Here is a 25770-nt window from a genome sequence, read left to right on the forward strand (position 1 = left end):
TCCAAGTTGAGATGAGTCATCCTTGGTTTCTTTGGTTCTAAAGAGACAAATTCAGGTCAGCACTTATATGTGAACACGATAAAATGTCAACGGTTTCCAGCAAATCCTTTTCTATAAATCAAGTCTGTTCTTCATTGAATAGAACATAATTAATAAGAGGACAGCGAATTAATGTGTACTAACCATGTTTGGCACGCTAGTGACGGCGGCCCCTTTGAGCTCACTGGGGAAGGGCGGCAGGCTGTTGGCGAGGGCAGCCTTGTTCTGGAGCTGCTGCTGGGGGTTGAGCTGCTGGCCCGACCCCGCTGCACCCTGACCATAAGCCTGCGCCCCAAACGGACCCCCATTACTGCCCAGGCCCATCTGGAAACACCAACAGACAGACGAGAGAGAAGGGATAAAAAAAAAAATCAGTTAATGGAATTCCAAAAATTTCCAAAAAGCGAGATTCTTGATAAAAGCAGGAGTACATATCAATGCAACACTAAAAATGAGTACCATCACAATAAAATGCACTTCAATGAATGAGGTTAAAGCAACAGTATGCAATTTTAACATAAAATAATAAATTAATAGAATGTGTTATAAATTACTGTTTGTGACCATGTGTATGCATGCCTGAGTCGCCCCCTCGTTTGCCTGCGGCTGACTTTTCAATGATGTTTAGATGTTTTTAGGCCTATACCTTTACTGTTGGTGTGGTCAGCAGTGAGTTGAGGTGGGGGTGTCAAGATGGGAATAGCAGCCACAGAGCAGGGAACTCATAGCAACAACAACAATGGCGGAAAGCAGTAAAAATCGAAAGCCCATTTTGAAACCCATTCAAAAACGTGGAGAACCTCGGCATTGCTTTTTTATTGCAGACTGGCTGTGCTCATTTGTCTGCTTCTGCAGCATCTGTGATGGCTTCACAGATGCCGTTGCCTCAGCCTGAATTCCATTTCAAAGTAGACAATCAAAATGAGTGCTGTGGCATGACCCTGACCGGCTGTGGGTGAGCAGGGCGGGACAAACAATACACTTCCTTTCTCAAGGTGAAAAGATGCATATAAAGCCGACGGCACAAAGTAAGATGTTAGGTATTATTTACTTTGTTGTGACTACTCAGCTAAATTTGTCAAATAGCACCAACATGCCAACAGAGTTCTGCCTCCATCTCAATGCCGATTTGTCACGACAAGACCCCCTTATATGGCCTGCCAATGAAGTTGTGCCAGGATAGCTCTGCCCAGTTCGGTCCAGCCCAGCCCACTGATGCTGTGGCACCATGACAGCTCAGCATGACACCAGCTATTGGCAGGATGGACTTCTCCACCCCTTGCCTACAGAAATCCTTCCAGCTTTTTCTCCTCCTCTGATCATCTCAACCTCAGAGGAGTGGAGGATGCAACCAGAGAAATCAGAGGAAAAAGCACTGTTCCTTTTTCCAACGCTGTCCAACTACCCACTCACATTACAATAAACTGGCTGGCAACTTAATACCAGCCACCAGCCAAATGCTGGTCAATTTTGGCCATCAGTGGCAAGTTTGTCTACTCTATTAGCCATTTTGATAGGTAATCACTCAGCAGTCCTATTTTCCAAAACTTGTTCATTGGTAGATAGGAGAAAATTGCAAATGTTTGAGATTAACAGCCAGTGTATCCTAGGTTATCGTTCTGACATTTTTCAGTTTTGGTTTGGGTTCGAGTTCCTTATTTTGGTTCTGGTACCAATTCATTCGGTACCTGCTAACAGCTAAGTAGGTTTAACAGTTGACCAGCAATCGCATTATTCTAGTTCCTGTCTCCACTTGGCGAACGAGGAGCAGATGAGGAGGATGGTGTAGGTGTCAGCTGATAGCGAGGCTCAAGCTGTGATGTTGTTGTCACACTCCAAGTGCTAGCTGGGTCCCTTATTCTAATGCATTCCAAGACTGTACATTGATTCAAGTTCATTCTGTGCGTTTGCACGTTTTTCATAAATTTGACATATAGCCTTGCTTACAAGCCGCACGTGTTACATTTTGCTATGTGATCATCTGCTTAGACCATTTGTTCATCTTTTCAGATGAACAGTAGTGTATTTGTATGCCAGTAGTGCTCGAGACAAGCAGACCAATATTAGCTTCTAGGATACCACATGGTATAACTACATATTATCTTTTTGGTTTCCCATTTTTCCAAATTCAGAGCACAGAAACAAGTAGACGCATTGTGTGTTCATTATTTAATGTCATTGGAACCGAAAATTGGTACAGAATTTTTCAAATCTTTAGTAATTTGGCCAGTATCTCTAATGTACCAAATTTCAGTACCCATCCCTAGTGTAGTCTGTGGAGAAAAATAGTTTCCTGCACTGACAACAAATCAGAAACACTTAAAGGATAAGGCCGGTGTTTTTTAATGCATTGCTTACCGTCAACAAATCCTATGAAAATAACAAAATCAACAATGCCTTTGCTCTACTCCCGTTTCTTTCTGACTTCACACGTACCGTTCTTAGCCGTCAACCTGGAAGTCATTGGCTCCAATTGTAAGCTAAAAACCTTGAAATACAGCTCACAAAGACATAGTTTGAATTTAAAAAATCGCTAGGCCTAACTGTTACCACGAAAAGTCAGGCTGTTGTAGTTATTACCAAATCAAATTCAAATGGAAACAAATTCTTCATTACGCCGGGGACTATTTCCGGTGCTACGGAACTACTTTCCTGAGATCGCAAAGTGTTTACAGCTGGCTTATTAAGTTGTTTGAGGAAAAAGTCGGCTGGCCCGGTGCATCGAGCAGCAGCATGGCTCTTTGGCGTGTTTTTAATCGTTTTTTTAATACAATGGAGTTCTATGGCTGCTGGGACATGGCTTCATTGGGCACCGGCTACATGGACGAGACCTGATTGCTGATTTTGTTATTTTCATAAGATTTGTTGACGGTAAGCAATGCATTAAAAAACACCAGCCTTATCCTTTAAAGTTGCTTCTTTCTTCCCATTTTGCCCTGGCAATCTGATCCCATCTTCCCTTTCTGCTCCGTTTCCTGCCCTTCAAATCCCGCCCTCCTTTTGGTTGACATTTTAATCCAAAGTGCCTTACAATACCATGACTGCATACATATTTAACACGGGTGGCCCCAGTGCGAATAAAATCCCTGTTCCTGCCATGCTCTACACATTGATCTACTCATGGCTGCACTCTCATCCCCTGAGCTGCTGGCAGAGCAGACCAGACTCAGCCATGCCTGGCCAGGCAGTGTCCCCCCAGGCTGTTGACACCACTCCAACAAACCAGATAAAAAAGACCCAGCTGAGACAACCAGAGACTGGCAGCCTTTCAACACAGCTGAGCGGGCGGACACACATACACACGCGCCCCTCCACTCCGTTCTCCCATTCAGTCCCCTACTCGCTGACACACTCCACACAGCGCCAGGCAGCACAGTTGCCAGCGATCATCTCACCACTCCACTGCCAGGCCAGACTGGGGAGGGACCGAGTGCATTCAGCCAAACTACCCTCCCTCCTTCTCTCTCATCGCGCTCGCCCTCTGTCATTCTAACTGATTAAGTGGTTTACAATACCTGCCTTTCCCCAAGTGACTGACAGGGCAAATAGCCAGCCAACGAGCCAGAGAAAGAGAGGGGAGGGTTCACACTCACACAATAACAAATGAACTGTGGGGGCGGGAAAGACTGACGGCAGTCTCTCACACACACATGCCCAGAAAGAGATTTACAACTTGCACTTAAAGCACAATAGAGGAAGCCACACACAGCATGACAAAGACTGGGTCTAGTGGCGTTCGCCCCTCAGCTTGCTCCTCTGGAGCTGTTGGTGACATGATAATCACAGCAGACTGGCTGAGATTACAACGCACATAGACCAAGCCTTCCTTTTTCAGACAAATTATGATAGTCCCCACGTTGTTGATACTTTTACATCAGATCTTCATCTCTCTGTTGTGGTTAAAGGATGTGCACCTGTTCTCGCTGACAATAAATCTCAACACGGACACATTCACTGTCTCCCCTGTCTCCCCTGTCCACTCTCAGCAGCTAGCAGTGTTTGTCTGTGTTGTGGTTACAGACGGCTTCAGTGTGTTGCCAGCAGAATAGATGGCTTCCTACTGATTTCCTGTGAAACCACACTGGTGGCAAGCTTAGGTAAACAGTCCATGACACTATATATACACACACGCTCTCTTTCACACACACACATTAAAATCCCTGGACTGATCTTGACAATGACTGAGCAGTTGACAATAGTGTCAATATCAGCTCCTTGCCAAAGATTAGGGCAGAGCTGCCAAGTGTGGAGTGTGTCCATTTCATTTCTAAACTGAGTCTAAGCAATGAAAATGAGAGAAAAGACCATGCTAGTGCCAATGACACAATGAGTTTGCTATGTAGATGCGGATGCATACACAACATGCACAGACAAATAAAAGAGCAACTTGGAGTGCGAAAGGCTTTGATAAAGCTCTTTATTGTTGTTCTCCAAGGCCTTGGAGGGCTGCTGCAGTGAATATATCAAGCCATTTGAAACAAAGCCTCGGCAGTTTTATGGTCGACCATGGAACATCTCCGCTCTCATTAACTGGCCAATTAAGAGCCACATAAAGCCAAGCACTGGCAAGTATCACATACGAGCCGCACAAGTGCATTCAAAAATCGAGCTACATTGTGCAGACAAGGGCACCAACACACAAACACACAAGCACACACACACACACATCATCAAGCACATGGAGGGTTTCTGTCAAGAGTCTGTGTCCTTCCAAATGGCTCAGTTTCAAAGAATATCCATTTGTGTCCAATGTCAAACACGTTATTTCCACCCACCCCCTATCCTCACAAGCCATGAATTACATAAATCTTAATTTATGTACAAATAATGAATGAGTGCCAATGACGGTTCCAATGCGTGCCTCTATACATATGGCTCTCGTCTGAGCGCAAGACTCACACACAGACTTTACATGACCGGATGGTGAATGTGAATGGGGGTGTGACTCACCTTGTTCATGTTGCCTGCCTGCTGAGCTGCACTGAGGGTGGCATGAGCTCCCATCTGCTGCCCCCCTTGGGTGAGTGTCTCTGCCAACGCACTCCCTGCTCCTCCAGGGCCCGGCGCTGCCCCCTGCATGGTCGGTCCCTGGTACTGCATGCCTGCCACCCCAGCTCCCCGGCCTCTCCCGGCCCCCGGTCCCAGGCCGCCATTCATCACTTGGCCGGGCTGGGGCTGCCCCCCCTGGGCCAGGAGCCCGGCATGGCCCTGGCTATTGTTAATCATCGCCTGGTTGAAGCCCATAGTTGCTGTGTTGTTGCCGTTGTTCTGCCCTGCTACTCCAGTGGGTGTTCCTGCTTTCTGGGCCTGGGGGGACGGGTGGTTGTTTGGGGAGCCCTGGCCCAGGGGGCTCTTCCCCAGTGGCGCGCCCAGCTGGGCCCCCATGCCACCCGGCTGAGGGCTGGCTGAGTTCAGCCCTGCGCCTGTGAGGCTGGAGGTGCTACCGGCTCGAAGGAGCTCCGAGAGCTGCTTGTGCTTGGCGGCTGCGTCCGGAACGATGGTGGTGCCACCACCTCCGCCAAGGCCTGCTGGGGTGCCACCCGGCCCGCCAGCACCAGGTGCAGAGCCGCCATTGGAGGGCATCCCGCCCATCAGGCCCAGGTCTCCTCCGTTAGGGATCAGCTCATCTGGAAGGTCGTTCTCCAAATCATCCCAGGACAGAGACCCCAGATCTATTGGGAGAGAAGGAAGGAGGGAAGAGGAGCAGGAGAGTGGAGGATGAAGTGGTAGGGGAAAGGGGGAGGAGAAGGAGAAATGGAGGGAGACTGTTAAGTTGGCAGTGTAGTAGAAACAAAATAGAAATTTGCCGTGTTCGCACAGGCAAAATGGTTGGTTTGTGTTGTATTGGCTTTCATTGCCGCTGTGTGCACAGGCTCGCCAGCTGAACTAGTGAAAATTTTCACACTTTCGTTCACTGCCACCCAATACACCATTGACTGTAATTGGTCAACAATGTTACATGATTGGTTGGCCATGCTTTTCCGGTTTATTTCCGTTATTTACATCATGTTCCTCTATCCTCTGCTCATTTCCAAGATGAATTGGTGCGAGGCTAGACTCGCTGAAGTTGTGAGAGGATATGTGCACTTGTATGATCGCACAAGCAGAGACTATAAAGACTCCATCTGGCGTGGAGTGTCATTAAACAAACAGGCCTCAAGTCGCAGTGAGTGTGCAGACATTTGCTTGCAGTGCCGTGTTCGACAGCAGTTTGATTGATTTAATTTCTACTATACTGTCACATTTAATGGTAAATAATTTCGGGATTGTTTGTAATTAGGGAGGCACGATATCCAGTATCAGAATTGGAGCCTATCCAGGAGAATTTTGAGGTGTCGGCTAGAGATGCACCGATCGATCGGCCGGTGACCGGAATCGGCCGGTTTTCAGCTGATCGGCCATGACCGGTGACCGGCCGATCAGTCTCATATATCCGATTCTGTGTCGGTCAAATTTAAGACAACGGTAAAAACTCCGCTGTAATTAAGCAATATTACACGAGAGGGTGTGCGTTACCGTGATGCTTACGGACCGAGGCGCTGCCAATAATGACGGTAACGCACACCCTCGAGTGTAATATTGCGATTATACAACAGTTACCAACAAAATAAAAGATACAAACAAAATGTATTCATATTGTGGGGCAATTCGCTCTCAAAATAAAAAACGTTTTGCTAGTGTTATCTCCGTTTCCCTGGAAATACATGGGGTCTGACTAATAACTGGAAAACAATCAGTCACGTCAGTAGACTCCTATGTAATGGAACCTGGTTTACTACTCCAGCAAGTAGGCGGAGCCTTAGTAACGACCTAGCAACAGAGACGATTTCTACTCCCTGTTGAGTCAGCCAGCCAACTTGAGCTAATGCTTTCTAGAGATCGCGGGATTTCCCAAACTGAATAAATACCACACATATAAACACAAATCTGCCTTGCTAGCTCAATCTTGTTGTAACTAAGATATCTGCTGAAAAAAATAATTTTTCCATGGACAGATTTAGCTACTATGTCCGCGAACTTCACATGTATTTTTAAGCTAGTAGCGCCGTGTCACCGACTCACCGGCACAGCTGATGGAGGATGCAGAGCGTCTGGTAACATCAAGGCTGAACAGAGTTAGCGTAGCTTATATTTAAATATATTGTATGATAATATGGCGGAGTAATATTTAGTGATGAGCACGGCTAGGTGTGCTGTCATGCTGATTTGATCACGTTCTAAATGTCTAGTTGACCAATCAGATTGCTTGGTCGGAACTACCTGTTGTATAATAGTCCATAGCCTAATAGTAATAGTCTGTGTGTTGTTATATAGATCTGTTGCACCTGTTTTCTTTCGGGAAAGTATTAAGTGGGATATACTGCAATTCATTTTCATTTGGATTTTATTTGTTCAAAAAAAGCTCTGTCCAGTAACCTGGAGCACTTTTTTATTTTGAGATTTGTTTGAGTGAGAGTGAGAGAAGGTCCTGTAACCTGGTGCAGTTTTGGAGAAAATGTAAGTTATTAATAGTCAATGTTTTATTATGAACATACAATTGAATTTTAATTTTCCATTAAAGAAAAGTTACAAAAATGTTTGTGTGTGCTGTCAATTATAGTTCTTAGAAAGAAAATCGGAATCGGCCTAAATCGGAATCGGCAGGTCAGACTTTTAAAAAATCGGAAGTCGGAATCGGCCAAGAAAATTGCAATCGGTGCATCTCTAGTATCGGCTACAGGTTGCTCAATCAACTTCCAATCCATTTCTAAATGCAATTTATGCAAAAAAAGTATTTGCCATAAACAAGCACCTCATCAGTATCGGAAACAAAAAAAATAAATATCTACACATCCCTATATGTAATTGTTATGCGGGTATATTTAGCAAGCAGTACATGGTACTTGATATTTTCATATAGATATTTCTGACTATCAATCTCAGAAAATTCAAACACCTACAATGGAAAACCGCACAAGATACAGTCAGTGGTAAGCATTTGTATTTCCTCCATTTGCTGCTGGCATCTCAGCTCATAATTCTCCACACATAAATAGGAGCCCCCCTCCCCTGAACACAGAAAATATCCTCTCATTTACTCCTCAGCTGACCCTCCTTCCCAGCATAAATGCTTCCCAACATTTCCAATTATGGGACACTAATGAGCCAACATGCTAACTGGTGCTGCATCGTGCCCTCTCCCTGCAGCATAAGAGAGAAACAAGACGCAGAGTGATAAACGGGAGCGGCGCTGCTGGCTGACAAACACAGTGTGACAGCAGTGAGAATCCAACAGCACTCAAGGGTTCCTGCTGGGCCGAGGAGGGGGTGAGGGAGGAATATTTGTGTCACACCATCCGGAAGTGTGAGCGTAACGCAGACAGTCCTGGGAGCTGCAGTTTGTTTGAGGCAGATGAAGTGATTAAGACGACAAGAAAGATGGGAGGTAGGTGTGTGTGCATGCCCATTGGGGAGTGTTAATTGTCTGGCATGAAACAGCTAAGCAGAATTGGGAATTTCTGACTGACACCAAAAGACAATTAAATCACTAATTAGACTGTAATTAGCAAGTCAGGAAAAGAAACCATTCCTAACTCAGAATTCCTTAATCTATCAAAGTCAACTATGTGTTTTGGATTGGCTCACTCTGTCTTCAGTCAGTTTTTCGAAGTTGAAAGATAAAGAAGAACCACGTCAGGAAATTAACACCAGCCTCATGCTAATTAATTTTGGCTCTGACTGGTAAGTTTGGCTACTTTGGCAGGTAGCCAACCATGATGTCAAGCTCTGATTCCACTATAAAAATCCAGCTGGCTGGTAAAGCAGTGAATTTTAAGATGTACCTGCAACTGTAACCAACAAGCAAAAAACTAAGTTTTCTGCCCTACATATAACCCAAACGGTGTCCTCCTTTAAGTTGAATGCGGCTGTCCTGTTCTGACTGCTGTGGGATGGGAGAGGACAGAACAGAGCAGGCAGAGAGAAGCGGTTTCCCTCGTCTGCCGTCTGCTGCTGCTGGACGTCTTCATTGAGATTCAGGCAGGATCCAGCCTTTGATGAGGCCACTTGGCCTGCGCACTTCCCTGAGTAAACACAGCCTTCCAGCTCTGCTGCGCTGCCCCGCTGTCTCTCCCTGGCATCAGGCAAGCAGGTGCTCCATGTGGAGGAAGCTTGGCTGGGGCAGAGGGGACCATCCGTCTTCCCTCACTTGCTCCTCTCACCCCCGCCTCTCAACTAAACCAGCGGCCGCATGGATGTTCTTTCACAAAGCAACAGCGTTCATTTCAAACACATGTTTTCTAAACGGACACAAACACACTTTCTACGACCTTGCCCCCAAGGTCCTTGGCTGGAGATCAAAATGCAAAGCAATGTTTGGGTTTGGTAGCGCCATGCAGTCGGGGGGCTCCATGGGAGGAGGGAGGAGGGGGAAAGGAGACAGAAAGAGGGTGCTACTGATCTCACCTTGCAGCCTCCTTTCTTTACTTTCCCCTCTTCCATGCTCAGTTTCCTTTCCTTCCTCCCTTCATATGCTCCTTCACCCACTTCTCCTCCTCAACTCCCTGCCCCACCATTCCCAGAGGCCACACTGCTCTCTGCTCCTCTACTCTCTTTCCTGCTCTATCCCCTGTGGCTCCCGTCTGGGAGTTAGAGGCTATAAATAGCCGCAGCAGCAGCAGCTTTGGTAACCCCAGCAGTGGTCCAGACTGCGGCTGTCTGTCATCTTGCCCCAAGGCCTAGTGTCTGGCCTGAGTGGGACAGGTGCAGCACGCCCGCCTGGCTGCTTGGGCTTTCACTTGCTGTTCAGCATCACAGCAGGGGGGCAAGCAAACCACTTAGCGCTGGGAATGTCATCCATCACAGCTCTTTCAACAAAACTTTAAGGTTTCTCGCTGTGGGGAATAACACTCTTGAGTATGCCTGTTAAAGAAATAGGACAATGGAAAAAGGTGGGGGCAAAAAAGATTTCGGAAAAGGGGATATAGCCAATTCTGAATTAAGCTCTACAAATTATAACACTGACTAATCATGATTGCTCTGGAAAAGTACACAAAAGGCCTAACCCTAAAGTACTAAATTTGTAAACAAGTGAATCATCAGGCCATCTCTGAAACATCCAAGAACCAATCTTGCCCATTTCTCGACAGAGAGTTATTAAGAGAGCAGAAAATATTCATCTTGCCAGCAGCTGCTAGGCAGTCAGCAGAAATAATCTGGAGGGAAAACCAATGCTACCAACCAGCCAACATGAGTTAGTCTGGTCTGCAGACAAACAGGCTCGTTCTCAGGCCCTGAGGGAAGACCTGCATTAAGAGTCTGTTCATTTAGGCCACACGTGTAGAAAGACTGAGCGCTCTCCAAGGCTGATTATCGTTAGTAGGCATGCACCTATATGTTTTTTGAGGCCGATACCGATACGCAGTTTAGTAAGAATCTCTACTGGCAGATGCAAAACAAGTTAAGCTTTTCAGACATGCCCATCTTAAGATAATTAAGTGGTTTTACTAAGCGGCTTTTAAACAATAGACCATATTAGTTGTATTCTGTTGCTAATTTGACAGTTGTATTAATTGATATACTCCTAGGAAAAAAGGTCACAAAAATGAAAATATAAAATTCCACAAATCGGGCCAAATATCAGCAGTAAAAATAATATTGGGCCAATATCAGTCGATACCGTTAGTCTGCCGATATATCAGTGCATCCCTAATTGTTAGGATTTGATACCGATACCATTGTTGATACCGCTTATCAATACCAACACTCTATTCCACTCCGCTTATGTATGTAGCGTGTTTGCGAAGCTTAGGTCAGACTATAGCACTGTTCAAGACTTGTCCGACGGGGGCAGCTCAGACTGAACGACTGGTCTGCTTGCCATCTGGTTGCGAAGCTGTTCACATTATGTGACAGGACAAAGATGAGCGTCACACATGAAGACGAGGGATTCACACACAACCCGCTTCTGTCATTCAAGAACGTTTTCCCCTTTGTCCAGAACAGTTCACTGTAATTACAAAATAGGTGTTCTACCATTTCTTGCTATACGGTACAGAAGCTACAGTTTACGAATGTATTTTGAAGTGACATCATTACATTATTGATGAAATTGAATTGAGGAACTATGTATCAGACTTCTTTCATTTAATTTGTCTGGGCTGATCCAGGCATGCTGCCATTTTATACTATTTCATATGGCAATTATTCCTCTAAATTAAATACTATAGTAACTTACCCAGAGTGGAGCTAGTGGAGCTGGGAATCTTGCTGACCTCAACATATCTACGCGAGTGGGTGTTGTTATTAAAAGTGACTTCTCTTCTGGTTAATTTTCTTTTTCTTCCCCCTTGAGCTAAACTATCATTCGCTGTTGCCAATGTCCCTCTCAGATTTCAGTCTTGGAGCGCTTCACACTACACAAGCCCAACCAGACTCAAAACCACCACACACATCGGGCCAAATGGCCAGAATGGCTAGTCTTGGGTCCATTCACACTACAAGATAATATGCACCGAACGTCAGGCCCGAGCGCCAACACCCCACCCCGCCCCACTAACCCTATCCACTAGAGCAAGCAATCGCTGCAATATGACAAGTGAAATTAAGAACGCTTAAAATCTGCCACTGGGAAAGAAGTTGGCTTGCTATTTAATTTGTTTCCCTAAATTCACATTATTGGACTTTTTTCAAAAGGCTGTTACCTTGACTCAACGAGGACGAGCCAGAATTCTCAGGAACAAAGCAGAAACTTCGCTCAAGCAGTCAAAAACACCACACTGCTTCAAATTAACACCATGTTGGAGTTGCAAGTGTTTCATAAGATTGTTGCTATTGCCAGCTTGCACTGGCATTGGTTTTAGATAAATAGCCTCTACCTGTATTTACAGCTGCTTTAGTAAAGTTGACCCACACTTAATGATTTCACCTTTCGGCCATTAATAGAAGAAACACACAGGTGCCAGCTAGAAAACGTCATTTGTTATAAAAGGAAAATACCTGAGAAGTTATGAACAAATTAAAATGAATTAGACAGTTAAGAACCACAGCAGTACCATTTGGCCAGGGGCTTATCGGTTGTTCGTTCCGACCAATCGGTCAATCTGACCAGTTCTCGATACCCAACCCTAATGCTCTGTAAGTAATAACAGAACAGAGATCCTGAATCACAGTGCCCAGTTTCCCAAAACATGCCAACCGCTTTCTCCAACTACATTTTTAGATTTGAACAGGACCTAAAAACGAGGGCTGGTTGCCTGCATTAAGTGTCTGGTACAGCAGATAAACCTACCCGTCATTGCCAAAATTTGTCAGCATTTAGCTGGTGGCTGGAATTAATTTCCCAGCCCATAAATAGAGCCAAACTCCATTTGTGTAGTCAAGTAACCGCTGGAACTCCTCAATCATCTCTACTGCTTCCTGTAGTGGATCTAGTCAGGGAACCGCAGCATCTTCTGGCTCCTGGGCTTTACTTATCATTCCCTTCTCTCTTCCTCCATCTTAGTTTTCCCTTCAGATTTAAATTTTCCTCTCACTCTTACCCTTTAAAACTTCTGCCATCGATTCCTCTGTTTTTCCAACTTTTTCCTTGGGGCACCTGATCCTTGTCATTTCATGTGAACTTCTCAAAAACCTTAATTTTATACCCTCATTCTTCCTTCTCACCCTCTCCAGACTTCCTCCCTCATATACACACCCCTCTATCCACCAGAGCTGATGTGTTTTACAAGGTGTTGACATATTTAATGGATGGGGTGAGCACATCCCAACCAATAAAGATGTGAAGATATCCAGTCAAATACAAACGCAAGAGATTTAATGACCTTGCAAAGCTACATTTCAAGCTTGGATAGAGAGCAAAGCAAAGAGATTGCTTTCGGCAAGAGGTGAATTACTCAAAGATGTATTGTGATTTTCAGGCATTAAAACATCTGTGGTGGAATAGTGTTTATATTTGGGTAGCTGACATTTTTCAAAGAGATTTTTACAAAAAAATACATGAGCAGAAAAATACTGTGTACAGAATCCAGTTCCCTTTTTCCGTCAGAATTTGTAACAATTTCCTGACAAAATACGAGCCCACAACGCTTCTCAGCAATTTTCTTTCCCTCTTATCCTCTGTCTTACATACAGAGGCAGGCAGCTGCAAGTGGGAGCAGCAAAAATAGCAATATTGGCTAATGGGAACAGATTGGATTAAAACAAGGGGAAACAAGCTTAAATACAAGCTCAGACGCGTGCGGCGAGTGGCATTTAAAACCACCAATTAGGCTGTGCAGCGGACCCGGCCAGCAAAAAAAAAGACGCAGTCATAAGCGCTTTCTGTGGGAGGGGTAAGCGGGTGGGTGACACACACACACCCCTGCATCTCCCCTTATCCCTCCCCTGCTCCCACCCTCTCCACCATTTTTCTCAGGGTTTTTCTCCTCGCCTGCAGGCAGAAGCATAAATGGCTCCATTAGCGGCTGCGTCATGAGCTTACTGCCTGCCTGGTAGGCCTTAAATGTGCCATTTGGGCAGTGGCAAGTGAACACATGAAGGGGGAATAGGGGGCTGGGGGGAGGGGTGGTGGTGGTGGTGCTCTCGTCAAAGCAGCTCACTGCCATGGCCAAGACTGACACATGGAGTTGCAATAGAAGATACTAGGGTCTAACAGAAAGGGAGGGTGGCAAAACGGTTTAGTTTTAACACACTTACGGTTTAGTTTTATCACATCACAAAAGAAAAGCACAAATAAGAAACAAATTACAGTTATCTCAGTAGCTGAGGATGAGAGCGGGGAGGAGATAAACGGAACAGACCATCATTAAAAAGTGATCTACCGTCATACTGCACCTCTGAATCTGCAACCAGAGTTTTCTGGATTTGAAAGCTGAAGAAATTTTACAACTACCACCACAGCCTAAGTGGAAATACTACAACTGAAATGTCAAGACGACATACTAAAAACTGCACACACTGCCAGGGGATTATTTGTGGACAGAGGGGTGAGGGGGGCAGAAGGACCCTGCAGGGGTGACAGATGGCCTGAATGAGGAGAGAGGGGGCACGTGTTTGCTCTCTGTCACACCAATAAAAAAGGTCCCCCCTCCAAATACAACTACATAAAAAATCCCAAACACACCAAACCAATAGTGGGAAAATAGATGCTTTGCCGCTCACATTTATGTAGACGCACGCACCAAAAACATTAGCTACCGTACACCCCAAAATGGGGTGTGCAACCCAAGTCAGGCCCCACTGCAAAAGGCAACGGCCAAATGTCAGAGGGGTGTTGCACGAAAAGCTCGAGGCGTGACAGTCGCCACAGTGAGCAGGCAGACTCTTTGTTTGCAGTAATTTACTGCTGATGATGGTGTTGCACCGCACTGTCCCACAGGGTCCGTTAGGTCACAATTGTAACTACCAAAAACTATAAAGGATGGGATAGGAGGGTTTAGTGATTGATCACTGCACACATGTGGTGCCTCTGCCATGTGCGACGGGAGTTCATCGTTGTTGCGACTGCTGTTTTTGTTGGGGATTGTCTACATTCGGTCAGTTTTTCCTGCACCTGCGTACTGGGCAAGATCAAACTCAGGCAAATCACTGAAGGACACGGGACATAATATAGACATCATTAATATCCCTGAGGAAACTATTTGCTTAGCAGCAGATCCATATATTGCACTTAAACATTTATGTAAAAGAAAAACAATACAATGCACATCAGGGGTTCTACGGAGCTACCATTTTATTGGCATATGCTCCCAAAACTGAATTCATTCTTCCTTGAAAACAAAAAATGAAGCACATGTGCAACTAGAGATACCAAACACAGATGGGCATTAACATTCACTTTTACCTTATACAACATATGACTTCTTACATATACTCCTACAGTTTTCAATTCAGGAGCACATGTGCTTCTAGGGAAAAATGTCACAGCAGAACGGGGTGCAAAGTACAATGTGAAGAGCAGCGGCTCTGGCAAATAAATGCATAATGTACAGTCAAGTGCAGTACTACCTCATCCAGCTTCGGCTGTCTGATAATGAGCTTGCTTAGGAGTGCAGTGGCCAATAAGTGACTGAGTTTTTGCTCTATTAGTCATGTTTTCAGACTTTGCTGACTAAATGTGGTCTCAGTATCAACACAGTTTGTTAGTTTCCTTCTCCCGCACTAGCTTGCAGCTAACACTTGATCCACACACTACATACAGACCTGAATAAATACCGTTATAAGGAAAAAATGATTTGTCTACTAATGAGTGGAAGTGCTTTTGCAAGGCCAGCACAACAGTCTCGGGATTCATTTATATTGTATTAGACAGAGACTGATGGTGCATACTACGCCATCAGGAGAAGTGGCATTTGGTCGTCGGATGATGCGTTTTGGAAGTAAGTTAGACTTTGCAATGTTTTGAGTAGAGGGGAATCAGGCTGCAGGGTAACATGGTGTCTCCGTCGTGCCGTCGATAACTAAGCAGCTGTCAGTCTAGTTTGGTGATTCACACCAAAATCTTGTTCTATAGCTAGATCTCTGGGAAACAATTAGCTTACCTATACAATTTGCTGGACAGATGTTTACTCTCGTTAGCTTTCAAAGTCAGGCGCGGACCAGAGATGGTTTTAGCGAACCGACACTGGGTAACATTAGATACGTGTAACTACAGCACAGAATGGACTTGACGTTACAACACAGCAGTGGAAGCATAGCAACAACCACCAAGCAAACTTTTTGCTAACCGCTCAGCACACCTAACGTTACGTTAGCTGACCTAATAACCTTACGGCATGCTGCTTGGTTTGATCAATGAATTTAATGCTCGAAATCATACAGTGCATGGTTACAAGTGAAAGACTTGACGATATTCGTTACTAACAGGTGCTGACAGTGTTGAGGCCTTTAACGTTAACGTACCTGGTCCATCTGACGCTGACAGGGCAGGTGAATTCAGCTTCGGTCGCTTTGAGTTGGGAGGTCCAACATCCAGCAGGTTTTCAGCCATTCTTGTGATCTTTTCTTGCTGGTTTCTTACAAAGTGTTGATAAATAGGATGATCTTACGACAGGAAAGTTGTTCTGTCAACCTGCACCTTCCCTGTTAGCACATTAGCAAGCTGGTAGCCTGCTAACGTTAGCTAACTGGCTAATAGCTAGCTAATTGCCTGCTACCAGCTAAGTTAGCGTTAGCTACTCCTTGCAGTGAGAGTCAGTGTCTTTCAAAAGAGATGCAATAGCGCCCCGCTTCGCCACCGCCATTCACCCCATGATAATCCAACACCCAACACCCACATTATTATCGTTAAATAACCCAAAATAAAATATCCCCCATGAAAAATCGAACGTCAAAATTTCAACCAAATATAATCAGAAGGATTGTTGCATTCCGGGGAAAAAGTCGTTATTTTTAGATGTTCAAAGAACCCATTTTGCGTGACGTCAAATTTCTTCATGCAAAAATCGTGCGAAGCTCCATAAAAATGCACAATTGCATAAAAATGCTATATTTTTGCAAAACTGTCCGAAAGTCACGATCTCGTCTCCGCTTGCTCACGGTAAACAATACTGCTCCGAACGGCGATAGGGGCTGAAGCGCCGCACTCTGAAGGGGAAATCAGATATACGGAGCTTTTCTGTCCGACGAACACCGATCCAATTCCCGTTTTTTCGCACAAAATATGTCCGAAATGATGATAAGATTTCGTTTTCGGGGGAAGGATACTGTCATATCTCGGTAAGGATGCTCGATTTCTAAATAAAAAACAGTGTTGGACCGAAATCGTAATTCCGAGCCACGACAAGATGGCGGCTGTTGATTCCTTCGATACAAAAAAGTTTTTTTTTCTTTTCCAGATCGGCTGTGGAGGGGGAGGGACCGCGCAATCACGCCCTACGTAAAACCATCACACCAGTCAGCCACTAGGGGCGGCAGTGCACCACCAGAGATGCTTAAACCATAGACCATAAAAAATAAGGACTTAACTAAGGAATAAGTTCTATTAAAACCGACTACAGGCATATGATATAAAGGTATGGTACATAAAACCTTTCTAGCTGCAGGTGAAGAATGCTACATAAAGATATGGTTCCCCTACACTCATATCACATCTATATTGTTTCAGCCAAAGGATCTGGGTTTTAAACTTTGGGGTTTGATTCCCTGCATCACACAAAACAGAAAGCTTTTTTTTTTTTGCATGTTACTCCTCTCTACAGATGAAGAAAGCTGCAGCAAAATAACATTGCCCACAATCAACCAGTGGCCATGTAGTTAATTGATTTCCTTTGGCATCACATTACAGTGATCTCTTCTGTGTGTTATTGATTTTGAGCATAAATTCATACTCAATTGATTTTTTTCATCTTCATGGCTGGTCTTTAGATCTATTCAGAGCTTGTTTTTCTCTGCTGCTGAATGCTGATATTTATAGATGCCCAAAGCAAAGAATTAGGTGATTTTATCTTAGTCAAATTCTGATACTGAATATTTGGGCAAATGTAGATAACCCACAGCTGAAATACACCCTCCTGACAGTGTTGGGGTCCAATACAGCGACCTTTTCCCCCACCTGGCCAACCTGCCATGTGTGTACACAGTTTGACCTGATCCCATCTCATATCTCTGTAAATCACGGTGCAGGTGACTGTACACTCTGCCATTTTCTGCTTTGTGATTTCCATCACTGGAGAAAAAGGAAAAGAAAAAAAGGAAATGAAATCACAACACTCACGCTAACTCAGACAGACACACATTGAATCATTTGATAATAAGTGTCTCTTTTTCATTGTTTTCTGGCAAAATCTGGCACATGCACATGTATAAAAAAAAAAAAAAATCATACGTGACATACAATACCTGCATATGTACAAACACTGAGTGCTTTGTGCAAATGTGTACAGATTATGATCATGTGTTGATAAATGATACATGGGTAATGTGCACAAAACATACAAACATAATATCATCTGATTCATGAAAATAAAACAAATACACAAAGATTTTTTTTTCTTTTTAAATCAAACAACTCTGCCTTATTTAATATTTTTTTATGTCCCAGTGTGATCAAAAACACATACGGGTTGAATTTACTAGCAAATTTATAATGAAAAGACGTGTGCAACTGTTACCATTTAAGTGAGTGATTAGGCTATTTGACTGTGATGATTTTAACAAGTGCTAATAAAACACTTAAAATAAAAATCTTCCCCTCATCTTTCTGTCACAGTGAATCATCACATTCCTTCAATAAAAGAACAGATGACTGAATAGAGACGCCTGAATAGAGACGTTCACTGGACTTGACTGTTTTCTTAATTGGTGTTTTGGACTGGTATGGTTTTCCTGGGCCACTTCTTTCCCTTTACCAAAACTAAAAAAAACAAAAACAATAATAATCTTTTTACACACACATCATTCATCAATACAGTGTCAGAGAGGAGGACATTTGGGTATAATAGCAAAATCCAAGTAACCTTAAATGAACAAAGCTTAAGAGTTTTGAAGAATTTTTGCTTGTTGTGTTATCTGGTGGAGTCATGCAAAAACATGCTTTAGGTTCGACATAAATATGATAAAAAATGATTTTGAAAAGAAGTGAAAGAATGATAGTACGCTGCGGAGTGAAGCTACAAGCTGTGTAGCAAAGAAGAAAGTCGCTCAGTCATTCATTCCCATGCAGACAAGATCACACACACACACACACACACACACACACACTTCATCACAGATCACAGACCCGGCGATGGTCACTTGAATCTTTCATTTTATTTCTCTGTGTGTACAGCTGTGCGCTACAGGAGGGGTGGTGTGCCCATCGACCCCTGCAGCCCCACACCTCCAATTTAATTTCCTTCACCTTTCTGTCTGCTGTGGCTGCAGTGACATGACCTACAAGTCACCAAGGATTACGCAAGAATGTAAGACAGAGGGGGAATCTGAGGGAAACTGTGGGAAAAACACAACTTTTCCCTTAAAACTGATACCCGATATTCTCATCTGTTTCCAGAACTTTATGCGGTTTGGTTTATTAGGTTTGGCGGACTTGACGTGTTGGGAAAGTGCATTACAAAAGGACCACAAGATTAAATTTGCCTGTAGGAAAATACTTTAAATATCCTCACTTCACTGAAACCAATTAAATATAGATTTTTACCCACACAGCAGATCTGATGTTGCTATCCGTGTGCCTTGATCTACGGCGATTGCTTCTGGAGAAAACCTTCTTTGGGTTTTGAGGGTGGGAATGCCACCGGGACTATCAAGATCATTTGATACGAATAATCCTATAGATCACACAAACCGACAAACAATATTTCTAGATCAAAAGGCACTGGTTGTGTACATGAGGAGTGCACAATGGCAGAAGTAAACAAAGACACGTTTCATGCTACAGATGAAGATGGCTACATAAGTACAGAAGGTTCCCCCACACTCACATCATCTCTGTATCTTTCAATGTGTTGCCAACATTTCAGACAAAGGATCTTTCTCAAGGCAGGATCCTTGAGCCACGATGTCCACCAAACTCTAAAAGGTGCAGAAGTGATATGTGTTTGCAGGATCCACTCTATATATACCATTTCAAACTTTGGGGTTTGATTCCCTGCATCACAAAAAAAGAAAGTAGTTTTGTGCATGTTACCCTTCCCTACAGATGAAGACAGCTGCAGCAAAATAACAAATTGCAAACAATCAACCAGGTGGTTGATTTATTCCCTTTGGCATCACATACTGCGATATTTTCTGTGTTATTCATTTTGAGCACAAATTCATACTCACTGATTTTTCAGCTTCATGTCTGGTCTTTAGATGCCTATTCACAAGCCAGTTTTTTAGATGCCCGAAGCAAAGAATTAGGATATTTTTATCTTAGTCAAATTCTGACACTGAACATTTGGTAATCTAAAAGGCAGAACAGAACGGTAGCATTTACATATAGTCTAGCTTCTAACACTCGATACACACACACACGCACACGCACACACACACACATACACACACACAAAGCACAAGGGGGAAGCAAGTGAATCTTAACGTCCCTTCAGAAGTAAAGACAAAAACATAAAGTGAGTAATGGGCAAAGAGGGAAACATCAGAGGTGCAGGCTATTCCATGGGCACACCACCACACTGTTCCAGGCAATGAGAGAACAAAAAGAACTGGAAAGAAAGAAAAAAGATAGATGGAATTTGTCAAAAGTTGCAGCAACAAACTGCAGAAGGCGCATCATTTCCTCAAACATACAATCATAATCTATCCTCATCATGACAAGAGCGTGATACAAAAAACTTTCTGAAACAAAAAAAACCTCAAAAATACAGTTTGTCATACTTTTAGGCACCACAAAACAATCAGCTAGTTTAGGTTGCATTGCACCTACAGATCACTCAATTAAAGTGGCACAATTTAAGTATATTGATACAGTAGTGGGCCCCCTCAATATAGAGGCTGTGATTGGATAAAAGTCAAAAGTCCCACCCCTTCAACAGCAAATCACACAGCTAAAGGCAGACAATACTCAACTATTGACTGAATCTAGTGATAGTTTGATGGATTTTTTTTTTCTTCAGTGGCAATGAAGGCAATGGATGGAACTTCACAAAAGTTGAGTCTGAGGTCTTAAACACAGTACTGTAGAAACCATGTGAATCCCATAGTTGTAATCTGATCTGTGCTTCTTTGACACTTAAACCACCAGCAATGTGGACCGCCCTACTATCTAATAAGTCTGTGATCACTACTACACACTGATTGTCACTCACAGTTCCACTTAAGTATCTTTAAAGTGCCTTCCTGCTTTTGTGATCATCTCACTTTTTTAAAAAATCACCTTTTCTTCCTAACCTATTCCCTTATCTGATTTCATTTTGTGCTTTTGAATGTACTTGCTGTGACAGACAAGAACTCTGTTTAAACTCTCTTTAAAAAGCTATCTCGTGGTAATAACTACCAAATACAAGTGGTCGAGAAAACACTGTTTGTGCAAGACCTGTGCTTAAATGTGCATTTAGCTGCTACACAAACTAAATCTATGTAGCCCTATTTAGTACGTCCCTTTGTACTGAGACTCTAGCACAAATGAATACTGTATCAAGCCCTCATGTCAAAGCAGAATACATAAATTAACACTGCTTGTTGTGATTCCCTCATTCTACCCATAGTTCCCTGCTCAGCCCATCATGCTGCACTGGCACTTATATAGAATCTAAAATTATTTTCCCTTTAGTCAGGTCAAGACTTTGATCAAGTTAAAACAAAATGATATGGCACAACAATAATGATTTTTTTTTTTTAAACAAATACTTGCATTGAAAATAAAAGCATGGAGTAAGAAACCACAGCATGTTCCGTAGTCTAAGTCTTACGGGGGGAAAGCCCATACAAAGATTGTTAAAACTTTTTTTTTTGTTCAGTATTCATATTTGTTCATGGTTCTAGTCCTGAAGGCACTTAACAACAAAAAAGAATAAGAAAAAAACATCAAAAACACCAAAACGTCCCTTCCCTCCTAGCCCCTGTTTAGCCATTTCTCCACTGTATATCACTGTGCTCAACACAGGTCCAACCCACCCCAATACTGAGGCAACATTCCCATGAAAAAAAGTAGCCATTTTTGTAGCCACTGTAGCCATTGTCTGAGTCCAAACAGACGGAAGGACCGACTCCCTCTTCTTCATCCATGCCTACTACTTCTGGAAAAGGAGAAGACACCTCACCCTCGCCTAAAGTAAGGAATGTCCCGCCCACCACGCCCACAGACAGGCAGACGGTCCTGGAGAGAAAGCGGCCAGGAGCAGCAGGAGAGAAGGTCGGGGAAAATGGGCAGAGGATGGATCAGAGACGAGAGTAAAACTCCTCGTTGAGTTTCGCCAGCTCGTCGGCCTCCTCCTCTTCATCCTCCTCCTCTTGAAGTGCGAGAGGCGCGGGCTGCACCGGGGAGGCACTGGGTTCTGGGTCTAGTTCTGGGAGGGGAGGGGAGCGAAGGTCTGTGGCAGGGGGCCGCCCGCGGAGGGGTGTAGCGTCCCTGTATCCCTCCTCCCTCACCTCTTTGGGCTTGGCTGGGACAGGCTCAGGCCCTGCAGCGCTGCTTTGGGGTTGAGGAGGGAGTGTGGAGGGAGAGGAGGAGGGAGGAGTGTGAGAAGAAGTAGTACAGGGAGGAAGAGCTGCTGCCTTGGCAACAGATTCCAAAGTCTTATTGGCCGGTGCTGCCGTGGACAAAGGTCCGACACCGACGCCCGCCTCCGGCCGGTCTTGGCACCCCCATATGCTTTCTCCGCTTTTGGGGTACAGAAAGGTCCTCATTTGACCTTTGCCCTTTACGTTTACGGTACCTCTGTAGTCAAACTCTAAGCCCATGGCGCTGAGCACGGCGTGGCTCTCCTCGCTCACCTGCACCCGGCACTCCACGCCGGTGGAGTCCATGCGGCTGGCGATGTTCACCGTGTCTCCCCAGATGTCGTAGAGCAGCTTGGTGGTGCCGATCACGCCCGCCGTCAGCGGCCCGTGGTTGAATCCGATGCGGAGCTTGAAGCCGAAGCCCAGCATGTTCTTGTTGAAGTCGTCCAGGACGCCCATCATGTCCAGGGCGAAGTCGAACAGCGCCCTCAGGTGGGCGTGCGGATCGTCGTCGTCGCTGTCGGCCAGCTGCTGGACGTTCAGTCCCGACGCCGCCATGTAGGTGGCGCCGATTGTCTTGATTTTCTCCACGTTGGCGAATTCGGGTTTGCGGAGGAGCTCGTCGAAGTCTCCGATCAGCTCGTTGAGGACGCGGTAGCACTCCTTGCCGCCCTCGTAGCTCTCCTCGTAGAACTCGCTGAAGTTCACGATGCTGGCGAAGATCACGCCCACGCTGTCGTGGTTCTTGGAGTAACTCTGCGTCACCTGAAGAAACACGCAGACAAAGATGACTGTATTACAAAGAGCACTTATTGTGAGAGAAATGCTTTTAATTTAAGGATTTAAATTAAAGATTCAGTAACACATATAATAAATTAGCCCTGTGATATTTCTAATGTCATGGTTTCACATATTTAAAGGACAAAACAATTGGTAAACGGGAACCAGAAATCCTATTCATTTTTGACATAAAAATAAAAGGAACCGGACAAAATCTGGGAGCCCTGACATGGCGACAACACTTCAGTGGTCTATTTCAATGATTTTCTGGTTCCTCGACAAAACCATAAACTAGCTGGCTGTGCCCAGTGATGGTACAGTGATTAAGATTCTTGTCTAGTCTTCTCCCTACTGGCCTAAGATCAAATCCCATGACAACTTTCTTTCCTGTTTTCTTACTCGGTGTGACTTTGAGCTTTTCTACTGTCAGCATCATTCAAGAAAAAAAACAAGGGGGATGGACTGCCAGTTTTCCTTTAAAATATAGCTTTCTGGATTAGAAAACAAGAGAAAAGTTTGTATATCAATCATTTGTATTATGATAAGCTTCATGTGATTATCCTGCATATTTGGGTTTCAACAAAAAAACAACCTTGAGTTGCTCAGCGACGTGGATGGGGATGATGTTGCCCAGTAACCACTCAGCCTGGTCTCGCATCATCTGGATCTTGAAGCGGTGCTTGTCGGCCTCCACGTTGCCATGGTAATGGAGGCGGTAGCTGACCTCAAACTCACGGTTGAGGAACCAGACCAGGAGGAGGAGCAGGAAGAAGGCCAGGACGGCCTCCGGGACCAAAAGGTCAAGCGGTCGCAGCGGAGGGTCGGGGCCCGGCTCTGGAGTGGTCGACGCTGAGCCTCCATCACTCAGAGCGGTGAGGTTAACACTGAGGGAGACAAGAGCGAGAGCATGAGACATGGGAATAGGTGGATAAGAAAAAAGAGAGACAAGGCAAAAGTTAAGAAGTGAAAAGAGGAGATCAGTTTGGGCTCAAGCTGAACATAGGCCAACAAAGAGATATCAGAGCAAGAAAATGAAGGATAGGGTTAAGAGGAGGGAATAGGAGAAGTGAAGAGATGGTTTAAAAACACTTAAACACTGTTAAAAAAAACAGCTACTGGTGATGTACTGCACATTTCTGGGAACCATTTTGTTGTTTGGTGGCATATTTTTCTTATTCTTGCAGATAACTGGCCAAACATAGACAACATGAGGACATGTTGAGATATTTCCAGTGCAGCTACAATGGAGTTTGATAGCAGAAACATTTTTCAACTGTCTAAAACATCAATGGTAGATGTCAGGTTTTGGTGCGAGTGCCTCAGAATCAAAGAGCGAGGGCTTCTTTCTAGACTCACCATTTTGCACAAACAGGGAGAAACCCATCGTAGAAGAGGCAGTGACATTAATTTCTCCACCAACAGTTGACCAACAGACCAGAATGCAATGCAGCCACAACACAGGTTGCGTTTTGAGTAATGGGCACAGTCACGATCATAGACACGCCCAAATGTTCACAAACTAGTTGACTACCTGGCTATATTTATATTCCCATAGGGCCACCTTTGATTAAAAGCAACAAGTTTACGCCCGTTCTCTGTATGAGTGTGTTTATGTGTGCTTTTGCTCGTTTTCTGGGGTTTGTTGAAAGGCATTGTGGGAAATGTAGGAAATCACTAACTAAAGTAGAAGTAAACCAGGCAGGTTGAGGGAAAAAGAGAACACCAAAAAAGTAAATTACAACAACATAACTTCTGGAATGCATTGAACATCACAGATTGACGATATCTAACAATGAGTACATGCACACAATTTGATCTGAACCCAATTAAGGCAATACTCTGACTATTGCGACTTTATCAGATTATCTTAAATCAGAGTCTTTGGAGGCATATACAGTCCTTGGTCAGATTTCTTAAGTTTTTTCCAAACTGCACATGTCAAAGGTCACAGACGCAGTAACCCAGATGTTGTATTTACAAAGAAAACAACCTGGCTCAGTGCAGTGGAGTGGAAAAGAAAGGAGATGAAGTGCTGGAAAATGTGGTTATTATTAAGTTAATCCATGTAAAGTGGTTATTAGAGAAACCACGTTACTTCAAACCATGTAAATGTTGTAATCAAAATATTGCCTTAAGCTGATAACTCCCAGTAATCGGAGTATCTGTGCGCATGTAGGCGTACTCAGCGGACGAGTATCTGTGGGTGGATTTTTCCTGTAAGACCCCCACCGCCGAAACCACATGTTCCCCTGCCGGCCGAGGAACTAATCCTGCCACAGCCTTCTCTCCTGTGTCTCTTGTGCTCCGTGTCCATCTTAACTTTCTTCCCGTCTCAGTGAAGAAAACATGCTAAGGAGAGAGGATTGCCCCCTCTGACTTAAAGGGAAAGGAACATGAGAGAAAGAGAAAGAGCAGTGACTAAATGAGACAAGAAGGGGGGAGGCTTGATGAGAGAAAGGATAGGTGACAGAGACAGAACGATAAGACAGGAGGGGTCTTGATAAGCAGCAGTGGTGGGACACCTAATACTGAACAACAGCACGTTTCACATTTCCACATAAAAAAAAAAAAAAGCTAGCTACAGAACTATCAAAAACATATCACAAAACCTTTCCATTCTCTTCCATGTCAGAAAAAAAGCACAATTTCCCAAAGTAGGGACAATGAAAAATGACCAAAGTAAAAAAAGAGTCAGGATGCATATACAATTGATTGCATCTTCTAATTGTATCTGATGGCAGTTCAATCTAGAGACCTTCATGAAGACATACAAAATACGACTTAACTGTATCCTGTATTAAAATGCAAACCAAAATGCAAACTGATAAAGAAAGAAAGTGTTTGCCAGTCTCTCTCTCTCTGCCTCAGCAGGGC

General features: G+C 44.2%; 1 protein-coding gene and 1 pseudogene across 1 annotated transcript in view; both read right to left on the reverse strand.

The window, feature by feature from the left end:
• The window catches only part of LOC139659471 (CREB-binding protein-like), a 44313-nt gene extending 27515 nt beyond the window's left edge, over window positions 1-16798 (reverse strand). The window contains exons 1-3 of the mRNA XM_071537756.1: window positions 15919-16798; window positions 4990-5711; window positions 184-363 (exon numbers count right to left, since the gene is read on the reverse strand). Coding sequence (XP_071393857.1) covers window positions 184-363; window positions 4990-5711; window positions 15919-16006 — 990 coding nt within the window. The 5' untranslated portion in view covers window positions 16007-16798. The remainder of the gene's footprint in view (window positions 1-183; window positions 364-4989; window positions 5712-15918) is intronic.
• A 959-nt stretch (window positions 16799-17757) lies between these two features.
• Window positions 17758-25770, reverse strand: part of LOC139659473 (adenylate cyclase type 9-like) — a 45865-nt pseudogene continuing 37852 nt past the window's right edge.

Source organism: Centroberyx affinis, unplaced genomic scaffold (genome assembly GCF_046629955.1).
Source record: "Centroberyx affinis isolate AG114_WGS23_722 - 3 ecotype Tasmania unplaced genomic scaffold, CSIRO-AGI_Caff_v1 ptg003119l_1, whole genome shotgun sequence".
NCBI classification, from domain to species: Eukaryota; Metazoa; Chordata; class Actinopteri; order Beryciformes; family Berycidae; genus Centroberyx; species Centroberyx affinis.